Source organism: Achroia grisella, unplaced genomic scaffold (assembly GCF_030625045.1).
Source record: "Achroia grisella isolate CSIRO2021 unplaced genomic scaffold, CSIRO_AGI_Agris_v1 utg782, whole genome shotgun sequence".
NCBI lineage: Eukaryota > Metazoa > Arthropoda > Insecta > Lepidoptera > Pyralidae > Achroia > Achroia grisella.
The window spans coordinates 5,698,114-5,709,986 of NW_026713022.1; the positions used below are offsets into that span (position 1 = coordinate 5,698,114).

The 11,873-nt window shown below is 35.3% G+C and overlaps 1 protein-coding gene across 1 annotated transcript; it reads right to left on the bottom strand.

Moving 5' to 3' along the window:
• Positions 1–1,736: 1,736 nt before the first annotated feature.
• Positions 1,737–3,577, bottom strand: LOC131851355 (piggyBac transposable element-derived protein 3-like). The gene is made up of 3 exons (XM_059201845.1): positions 3,544–3,577; positions 3,066–3,307; positions 1,737–2,642 (listed from the first exon to the last, which is right to left on the bottom strand). The coding sequence occupies exons 1-3, from the start codon at positions 3,575–3,577 to the stop codon at positions 1,737–1,739; spliced, it is 1,182 nt and encodes a 393-aa protein (XP_059057828.1).
• Positions 3,578–11,873: the final 8,296 nt, after the last annotated feature.

Sequence of the window (11,873 nt, forward strand, 5' to 3'; positions counted from 1 at the left end):
AGATGAACTTCTCCAGACCATTGAATGGTATAGCCTTGAAAAGTCACGCGTCATCTTTCAGCACGATAATGACCCAAAGCATACAGCTTTGGCGATCCGAAAATGACTCCGAGACCTGCGTCTAAAGGTTCTGGCATGGCCCCCGCAATCTCCCGACATGAATCCAATCGAGCACATGTGGCAGAAGGTCAAGATTCGTCTTGCAATTGACCCAAGTCGACCGAAAAACAAAGACGAGATGTGGGCTAAGTTTCAGAGAATCTGGAATGAGGTAAGCAAGGAAGATTGCAGTAGACTGATCGACAGTATGCCAGAGAGGGTGCAGGCGCTTCTCCGAGCTCGTGGGGGACATACAAGATACTGAAATGAAGAAACAAAATGAGATGTTGTGAAATTTGATGAAACGGTCAAAAATGCCCCAATGCGTTTTTAACTGTGTAGTCATTGTAATGTCATAACTAGTTTAGTAATAATCATGCAACTTATATTGTTTAATAGCTCAATGGTAGCACTATTACATACTAAAGTATCAGCTGTGTATCTATTCAATTTTTTGAGTTTGACTACTTTTTGTGTCGAGGTACACATCATTGGGGCATTTTTGTGAGTCACTGTATCATACATGTTACAAATTTTGTAAGGAGGACATATCTCTAAAAAAGATCTCTTCCCGTCAACCCAAAACAACGTGACATAGGAAATGGTAAGGTGACAGAAGTGCAAATAATAAAAGTAACAAAAATAACATAAATAATTAAAACTAAATAATTTAAGTCCAATACATTACTCGTATAAAATTTCAAATACAATACACATATGGTTATATAAATCCAAAGATTATAGAAATACATAAGGATCCATACCCCTTTCAGACCCAAGATTTTTTTTCTATCAGATTAAATATATTTTCGTGTTTTATGCTGAAATAACTCTCGTGTTTTACGAAAAAAATAATCAAAAAATTCTGTATCAAACCAGAGTTCTTAAAAGTACATATCACGATCGTGAGTTCTAGGTCTCACTTCTACCTAAGTACGATCGTGACTTCAAAGTTAAAATAAAAATAAATAAAAAACTTCATAGTTATATGGATGGTTTAAGAAGTACTCATTAGCCCGATATATTAGGATTGTTTCAGTATGTATTATTATGCTAGATATTATGTATATTAGGTTTGATTTTGAGTGTAAAAATGTTTATTTACGTAAGTCAGTTTTTATTCTTATATATTCACTTAGCGATAGAAATAAAACTACAAATTAATCACAGAAGTTATACATTTGTTTGTATTTTATAAATCACAGTCCAGTTATAATAAACTTAATATTAATCTTCAGAACAAAAACATTCAAATATTCTTTTACAAATCAGTACAGTACTTAATGTCTATTTTAGCTTATATTTTACTTAAAATCTATTAAACAAAAACAAAACGTCCTTTAGACAAAAAAACAAAACAAGATAAATCTTTTACAACTAATTTTTTTCAGTCTTAAAATCAGGAACTTAATATTTTTTTATCACATAGTAGTTATAGGTCTTATTTATTATGGTAAAGGTAAAAACAGTCTTTGTCGCGACTAAGGCACAAGTAAACATTGCATTTGCGGCATCTTATTTTAGAACGAGAGGAACAACTCTGCAATCGACATTTACGTGGAGCTTTTATATCATCAAATACAGGCAAGTGATCATAGCCATCATATCTCATTCCGATCGAGGGATCGTTTGCAGGTCTATATCTGCTTGACTTGTATTTCGACTAAAGGAGTTGATTGGAGACGGTCTCTATCAGGGGTGTTCATAAAAGTTTCAGCTATTTCAAACCTGAATGCAAGTAAATCCTGAATACGATTTTTTGGAATACCTTTGGCTAAGGAATCGCATCTGTAAAGACGCCAAGCGTTCACTACAGCTAAGTCCATAAAATGGAGTATTACTTTTAAAGTCCACTTACGGGTCTTCATATATGTCCTATAGTACTCCATAGATTGGTCTAGGACATCAACTCCACCCATGAATGTATTATAAGACGTTACAATTTTTGGAGCATCAACATCGATGTAGCATTTCGCGCTCTTATCATATTGTTTTATGTTATTTATCGCCGTACCACCAGTACAGTTTGACGCTGTAAAAACTGCTTTATTGTCCTTCCATTTCACCAAAACTATGCCATTAGACACTCTTTGGTCAATGTCTCCCCTTCGCATCTTTTGGTCTTCTTTGAAGCTTATCTGTTGTCGATCTGGAATACGATTGACCATGATTGTCCCTGTCCCATGATATCCAAGTCGTTTCAGTTCGTCCAACAAAGGAATGGTAGTAAAGTATCTGTCAAAAAAGATACAGCTTCCAGGAGGAACACTCTGAATAAGGCGGAAAACTACAGCCGGTCCGAGTCCAAGGGGGTGCGAAAGTACAGGATTGTTCCCATAGTAAATTTCAAAATCTATCATTAACCCTTCACTAGTGGTAACAACAAAATTTTTAAGACCAACTGGGCGCGGTTTATTTTTCACTAGTTGCCTAAGGTAGCACTTCCCTGTGAAAGGGATCATTTGTTCGTCGACAGAAAACCTACCAGGTGTTCTTAAGATTTTATTACATCCTTGTTTTACAGCGTCTATTACTGGTTGCACCTTCCAGAGAGGATTAACCCTATAACTAGCAGGCGGAATATCTGATTCCACTACATGTAAATTATTACGCAGCAACATAAATCGGTCCCTGGTCATTGCAGACACTATTGCTTCAATGCAAATTTTTTGCCTCCAATACATAGCAATTCTAGGATAAGATAAAATTCCCATCATTAGATGAATACCATATAATTTTTTGATTTCTGGTTTAGTGCAGTTTAATATCCTGCCAGTTTTTCTCATATAGTACATATTTGTACAGACTGACATTTGTTCAAAAAAATCATCATTGTAATACTCACTAAAATATTCAATAGGCGACCGAACTATGTTCGGTTCTGGGTGGCCAACGTAATCGTGAAATGTATCGATAAACTCAGTTTTTTTCCAAATGCGTTTACGCCGAGGAAACTTTATTTTTACCTGTTTTCTTCGTTTTGTGGACGGACCTGCCACCGCATTATCTTGAAGGCTAGTAGCACTTCTTTTTACGCCTAGTTGTGAAGGTATGAGTTCAGGAATGCCAAGTTCTTTATCTGATGCAGTTACCTCATTTTCCGCCAGCGGTGGGACAAATTCTTCCACATCAGCATCATCTAATTCTAGATCCGAGCAGTTGCCATCCTCCAATAAACTTAGTACGAGATCGTCAGTTAATGGTAATCCTAAAATAAAACTAATAATTAAGAAAATTAAACAAAATCACCATCGTGCGTAAGTACAATTACAACCCAGAGCTCACGATCGTACTATCAGAAATTTACAATGCAATATATTTAAAATTAGTAGTATTTTAATCTTAATTTTACATATTTCTAAAAGTTTAATCTATTAAGTACATAATAAAACGATAATATGAAAGAAAAAACATAAAATAGTAAAAAAAATCAGTAAAACTTACCGCGTCTTGTTCGGGGGTCAAGGAGCCAAGCCATCTTGCCGGCACGCACGAGACTACTGCACCACCTAACCGCTAAAATGATTTCTTATTGGCTGGTTTAGAAACTCGCTATCATGTTATTTCGGTTTCGTGCGTAAAAATGAATTACGCGCGGTTTTAGAATTTTTTAAAGTTACAACTTACGCCCGTATAGCTCAGGTCTGAAAGGGATAAGGATATAAATAGGAATAAAAATGAGTCCAATAAACAAATAGGTGTACAGTGATGAAACTAATATAATTAGAGAGAGATTAGACCTTTTCTTGTATGATCCGATAGAAGGACGTTCTTGAATATGTAAATAATTATCCAAAAGCAGATGGTGATGATGAAACATAGAACACAACCAAATGCAAACAATTATATTCAAAAATAGATTATATTATTCGTATTATATTATATATTTTATATATAAAATTCTCGTGTCACAGTTTTCGTTCCCATACTCCTCCGAAACGGCTTGACCGATTCTCATGAAATATTGTGAGCGTATTGAGTAGGTCTGAGAATCGGCAAACATCTATTTTTCATCCCCTTAAATGTTAGGGGTAGTCCACCACTAATTTTTTTTTTATTTTAAGACAAAACAACGTTTGCCGTGACAGCTAGTTACTCACTAAACGATTACTTGAATGACGAGCGTGCATAGCAATAGTTTCATGTTCGGGATTTTCATTTAATGTTAGACATAGACACCTATATAAATATCTATACATTGTATTATAAATAAACTGGCTTTTAAAAAAAAAGTAATTCAATTGAGTTTCTTGCCAGTTCTTCTCAATTGGATCTATATACCGAACTGGAGGGTAGGGAAAAAAATTATAATGTAGAAACTTGACGTATATAAGCGGCTAAAATGTCTTACATGAATAAATGATTTTTGAATTTAGAAATGTTTGTGCGCGTCAGAATCGATTACGCAATCGTCGTAGGTAAGCTAAACTTAGGTTAGACAATGTCTCTCAGAGGACACGACATTATTTTCAAAGCAGTTGTCCCATCTGCATGGTGCATCATTCCGATTTTAAGCGCTATGAAGAAGCGGGGTGACCTCGAACCGTGTAAATAAACTTATGGAGTCATTGTGTAATTTAAACCACGCGAGTGTGTACAGGCCTTATGTGTTGGCACGTGTGCGCCTTGCCTTTCGTTTGTTTTATGCCTTTGTTTCTGTGTTGTTAAGGATTGCTTGGCTGTACCGTTTATATTTATTTTACTAGTTGACCCGAACTTTGTGACGGCGAAATTTCCCCATTTTTGCAATATTTTTAATTGCAGCTCTGCTTCTGCTTCTATTTGTCGTAGTGAGATGTTATATAGGTTATACCTTTCCTAGATAATACAGTACGAATTAGCGATGATGGTTTTTAGGGGGAACAGCGTGGAGGTCGATCTAATACGGTATATTGCTGGCAATGGGTGACACCATTATTTTTTTATACTACTATAGTGACAAAGAAGGATATAAATACGGGCCATCTTAAGGTTAACGGTTACCATAGCCCATGTACAGTTGAAACAACAGTGTCACGTGCTCGTTGCTCTTAAGAAACCATAATATACCCTTCTTAAAAACCCCATACTGTAGTCTGTCGAAAGAACTTTGACCTGGTCATTTCACAATCTAAGTATACGCAAGAGGAAACTTCTCTGAAACCGCATTGTCCAAGACCACTTTTAGAACTGAGCAGTCAAAATCATTGATAGTCAACATCTTTGTGATAGACTCCATCTGCGACGAGATATTCCATCTCCGTGCAATTTCTACCGCATGTACCACGGGGAGTGTTCTGAGGAATTGTCCGGATTAATACCAACTGCTGAGTTTCACCACCGTACCACCCGCCAGTAACTAAAACACCATCCTGATCATCTGGATGAATGGCGGTCCTCCACAGTGCGGTTTTCTAGAAACTTTTTGCCTCGCACAACCACATTGTGGAATCTTCCAGCAATGGTATTTCCGAACCGATACGATATTGAAACCTTCAAGAAAAGAGCTTATTCCTTTTTAAAAGGCCGACAACGTACTTGCAATTCCCCTGGTGTTGCGGGTGCTCATGGGCGGCGGTAATCACTTACCATCAGGTGAGCCGCATGCTCGTTTGTCTCCTGCGTTATAAAAAAAAAATATAATTTATTAACCAACATCGAATAAACATAAATAGTTTTATTGGTGTAATAAAAACTACACCTCACATTTGCATTATAATGGCCCACGGCCGATTTCGGTATAATGTAACCATATTTTCATGGATTTTATGATATTTCCAGTCATTTATGGTGTTCTCATATTAGATATGGTGTTACGAAACTGTTATCTAATGGTATACGATTGCTATGTCACAATGACATGGCCTGCAGTTAGTCTATATATATATACAAATAAATAAAATTTGGAAAGTCTATCTGTAAATACAAAGTAACAGCTTTTTATGAAATTTCTTATGAAAGTATATACGGTACTTAGATTAAAAAGTATTTTCTTGTCTGTGTATCTGTTTGTTCTAGCTAATCTATGAAATGGTTGGACCAATTTTGATGGGACTTTCACTCGCGGATAGATAACGGTATAAGGAGTCATTAAATAAATATTTTTGATATTCATATCTGTGTGTTCCAGCTATACTCTGAAATGGCTGGACCAATTTTGATGGGACTTTCACTCGCAGATAGGTAATGGTATAAGGAGTAAATTAGATTACTTTTATTTTAGAAATTTCATTTTATTAACAATAAAGTTAAGGTATTTGATAGCGAAAATTATATTCGGTTTCTAATGTAAGTCAGCAACTAGTTGTTACCCGGGAATTCGTCCAAGTAGAATTTAACAATTTTTTATTAAAATAAACATAACTGTTATAATAAAAGTAACTTAAATTACTCCTTATAATAACAGCTATCTACGAGTGAAAGTCCGTCAAAATCGGGTCAGCCGTTTCAGAGATTAGCAAGAACAGACAGACAGATGGTAATTTTTTTTAATTCATAAATTTTGATGTAATTATTTTATATGTATAGTGTCATATGCATTTTGTGTAAATTATAGATATCTACGAGTCCCGTCAAAATCAATCAAATTCAAAGATTAGCAAGAACGTACAGACAGATGGTAATTTTTTTTTATATAATAAATTTTGATGTATATAAAATATAGTTTTATATGCTGTTAATTTGAAGTTCCAAACAGACACATTAATTTCATTTATTTGTATAGATAGTGTTGTAATCGAATCGAAAAGGTATCGGTAAATAAATAGCACATTATTTACCCACAAGGTGGAGTGGTAAACATAAAAATCATCGCGTCCAAGGTTCATTAATGTTTGAGTTTACGACTTGTAAAACACTCAATGCCCTTTGCAGGCCCATTATTGCTACGTGTGAAATAATTTCAAAATACTATGAGGAGTTATAATTTATTTGATTAAACTTATTACATATTTTATGATGGCCTCAATGATTTAGACGGTGTGCTAATCCATAGATAATAATAATATAATATAATAATCTCAGGACAATTCACACAGCGCCATCTAGACCTAAGTTAAGCTAGCTAGAGCTTGTGTTATGGGTACTAGATAACTGATACATATACATAGATATTTTTTTTTTTTTAAATACATACATATTATACATAGAAAACACCCAGACCGATACAAACAATCATACTCATGTATACAAATGTTTGTGCCGTGCGAGGAATCGAACCCGCGACCATCGGTCGTAAAGCAGTGTGCTTGACCGCTAAACCACCGAGGTCGTCAATAGATAGATAGATATATAGATAAGTTCTTTATTCAACAATTACAAACACGTAGCACACATGAGATACATTTTATAAATAGAAATAAAGTTTACAGATTAAATAATACAGAAATATATTATAATATTACAAAATAAAATAAAAATGGAGGTGGCTTTATGTGTCGCAATGATGAAGAGGCAACCAACTCATACATAGCACACCGCCTTATTTATAATGGTCGCGGGTTCGATTCACCGCATGGCACAAACAGTACAACTGTCACAGTACATAACACAAGCTCTGCTTAGCTTAGGACTAGATGGCGCTATGTGAATTGTCCTGAGATATTATTATTATTATTATAAAAAAAAAATATCAAAAAATGATTTGAATGGATTCCTATTACAACTAAACTTTTACATTAACTTTGGTTCTAGCAGTATAGTAAATAAATAAATAATATATGAAGAACCCTACTACAGTGTGTAGTAGGGCTATTCCTTCCTTCATTCATTCCTTCCTTCCTTGCCTTCCTTGAGTTTCATATGTATGTCTACAGTTATTCACTACTAGCTTTTGCCCGCGGCTTCGCTCACGTTAATTTATTCCCTTAGGGGTGGAATTTATCAGAATTCTTTCTCAGAGAATGCCTACGTCATAGTAGCTTTATGCATGCAAAGTCTCAGCCCGATTGGTTTAAAATTGACAAAGTTTCATACAAACTTTCACCCCCTATTTTATCCCCTTGGGGGTAGAATTAATCAAAATCCTTTCTTAGCGGATGCCTACGTCATAACATCTACCTGCATGCCAAATTTCAGTCCGATCCGTCCAGTGGTTTGGGCTGTGCGTTGATAGATCACTATGTCAGTCAGTCACCTTTAAGTTATATATTTAGAATATTAAACTGTTCAGAAAACATAGAAAATTAATGAAAACCTGTGTATATATTGCATGATATCGTTAAAGAATGAATAGAAGATTATTTCTGTATCGGTTTTTGAGTGGAGCAATACACAATATTTATTGTGCTATAAATTTCATGATCTTAAAATCCAAGCACTTTACGATTATGCAATTATTGTTTATTTACATACCTTTTAGAGAGAGCTCCGTAAACTAGTGGTTTAAGAACCCGAGTTATGGATCCCAAAGTTCGTAAGTTCGAGTCTGACTGACACCAAAAATATTGGGGCGAAATAGGTTTGTTAGTAATGTGGACTGATGACCATTTTGCTAGCTATATACCATACCAGGTTTACTTCAACGCGGTTCCCTCTGGAAACCATCGTGGTAAATTACCATTGGGCAACATGGGCTAACTGAGCCGACCTCGTATTCGTCTTACCATCCTCCACTGGTGCCCCGCTAGAGTAAGCTTGTGTTTTTAGTACTAGTCAGAAATACATAGATTTTTTCATAAATACATACATCTTGTAAACACAATCATTCTCATGATTACATTTTTTTTTAATTTATTTAATAAAAACATAAGTACCTTTATTTTTACCTGTTGCCAACCATATTTAGAAATAATATAAGATAAATTATTGTAATTGTTCTAAGTGTGTATGTATGTATATATGTATATGAGTGTGGGTGTGCATATGTGTATATATATATATATATATATATATATATATATATGTGTAAAGTGTATAATTGCCAAATGTATATGTAAAAATGGTTGACAATAAATGTTTTTCTTTCTTCTTTCTTTCTTTCTTTCTGTTGACACGCCAAACTGCAGAATTGTTTGTTGGCAAGATATCGCACAGTTTTCTTAATACTTACCTACCTATATACATCTATACTTATAAATACATGTTCAATATGTTTGTACCGTCGGAGGAATCGAACCTGCGACCATCATAAGGTGCTTTGCTAAGCTCAGGCCGTCTAATATAAAGCAATAAGAAACGGACGAACAATTTTCATACTACATTCATCCGTTTTACCATTTTAATTTAGAACCCTAAAAATGGCGCGATATTTTCACGTAAACTAAACCTGAACGACAATCGATCGGAGCTGACAGTAATATTGGTGGAAATAGCGCTATTGACCTTGTAGGGGTCTATAAAAAGAGCCTTTATATGAAGCATTATCATAATAGAACATATCTATCTTCAAGGGAGATCTCTTCCGGAAATAAAGTTTTTTTTTATTATTTTATTTATTTAAAGCTTTTGATATTTTCACGTAAACTAAACCTGAACGACAATCGATCGGGGCTAACAGTAATATTGCTGGAAATAGCGCTAATAGACCTTGTAGGGGTCTATAAAAAGAGCCTTTCTATGAAGCATTATCATAATAGAACATATCTATCTTCAAGGGAGATCTCTTCCGGAAATAAAGTTTTTTTTTATTATTTATTTATTTAAGCTTTATTGTCTATATATTACAATTATAACTAATTTTTAAGTTAGGATTAATTTATTTTCTTTATATATATGATCCCATGTGAGTAAAAGCATCCTCCAGATTGTTGCATTGTCCTCTATTCACAGCCACGCTCATCCAGTTTTCCCCGGCTACTTCTCTAATGTCATCAGACCATCTCTTTCTCTGTCGACCCACTCGCCTTTTCCCTGTCGGTCCCCGCCACTTTGTTAGCTACGTGACCTGCCCATTTCCATTTCTGTCTAATTTATTTATTAATAATCTTAATAATAATTGACGGTCTCAGTGGTGTAGCGGTTCAGCACACCGCTTTACTTCCGATGGTCACGGGTTCGATTCCTCGTACGGTATAAACATTTATATTCATGAGTATGGTTGTATGTGAACGCTAGAACCTAGTGGTTTCGGACAGTACGGTTATAGACGAGCTTCCTCCCGCGTACACTGATTGTGGAATGAAGTACCTGCCGAGGTTTTCTCACGAGACTACAGCATGGGGTTTTTCAAGAAGGGTATATTAAGGTTTCTTAAGGGTCGGCAACGCGCACGTGACACCCATGGTGTTTCAGGCGTCCATAGGCTACGGTAACCATTTATCATCAGATGGGCCGTATGCTTGTTTGCCATCATAGTAAAAAATTGATCTGGGTGTTATTTATGTATATTTAAAAAAAATCTAAGTATTTATATCAGTTGTCTAGTTCCCATAAGACAAGCTCTGCTTACAATGGGACTAGAGGATGTTGTGTGAATTATCCAGGCATATAAAAAATATGGATAAATATAACTCAAAGGTGACTGACTGACTGACATAGTGATCTATCAACGCACAGTCCAAACCACTGGACGGATCGGGCTGAAATTTGGCATGCAGGTAGATGTTATGACGTAGGCATTCGCTAAGAAAGGATTTTGATTAATTCTACCCCCAAGGAGATAAAATAGGGGATGAAACTTTGTCAATTTTAAACCGATAGAGCTGAGACTTTGCATGCATAAAGCTACTATGACGTAGGCATCCCCTAAGAAAGGATTTTGATTAATTCTACCCCCAAGGATATAAAATGAGGGATGAAAGTTTGTATAAATCTTCTTAGATTATCGACTGATTGAACTGAAATTAAAGATTGGAGCTACTATGATGGAGACGTTCACTTAAATAGGATTTTGATAAATTCAACCCCCATGGGAGTAAAATAAGGGATGATGCAGGATGTATATGTATTAGTTTGAACCTATCACTACCTAATGGAACGAATAAATTAAGACGAACAAATTAATTTTTAGTTCTTTAGGCTACTTTTATTTTAGAAAAATAAAGTTAAATTCCACGCGGACGAAGTCGCGGGAACAGCTAGCATTATGGATATAAAATGTAATGGTGCACCCGCCTGCGCTAACGGTTTACGCTGACGGGTCACCAGGGGAGGATGATAAGATGAGCATGAAGTCAGGTCAGTGAGCCCATCTTGGCATATGATAATTTACCAATATGTTTTCCAGGGGGAACCGTGTGGAGGTTAACCTGGCATCGTAATTGCTAGATATATAGCAGTATATGGTATACTACCTCTGCCCGCGGTATTACGCGCATGAAATTTATGTACTGATCTGATGCTATAATACTGTAAGGTTTCATTAAACTCCGTTGAGTAGTTTATGTGGGAAAGAGTAACAAACATCCAACCATATTCAGAAACTTTTGCGTTTAACCATACATATATATAAAATTGGAGTGTCTGTTTGTAATATTGAAATAACCGTTTCTTACTACATTCATATGAATATAAACTACAAGCATAGGGTACATATACCAAAATAGCATTATTTACAATTTCTGTCTGTCTGTCTGTTTGTTCCGGCTAATCTCTGAGATGGCTGGACCGATTTTGACCGGACTTTTTTTGACAGATAGCTAATGTAATAAGGAGTAACTTAGCCTATTTTTATTTTAGAAAAATTCTCCAATTATCTTTTTTGTAAAATACACTTCTATTTTAGAAAAATAATGTTAAATTCCACGCGGACTCGGGAACAGGTAGTAATAATAATAAGATTAGTCAGGGTTATCAGTTTACATTGTGCAAAGGTATTGCACCAAGCAAACAGCTTGCCAGGGAAATAGATATCACAG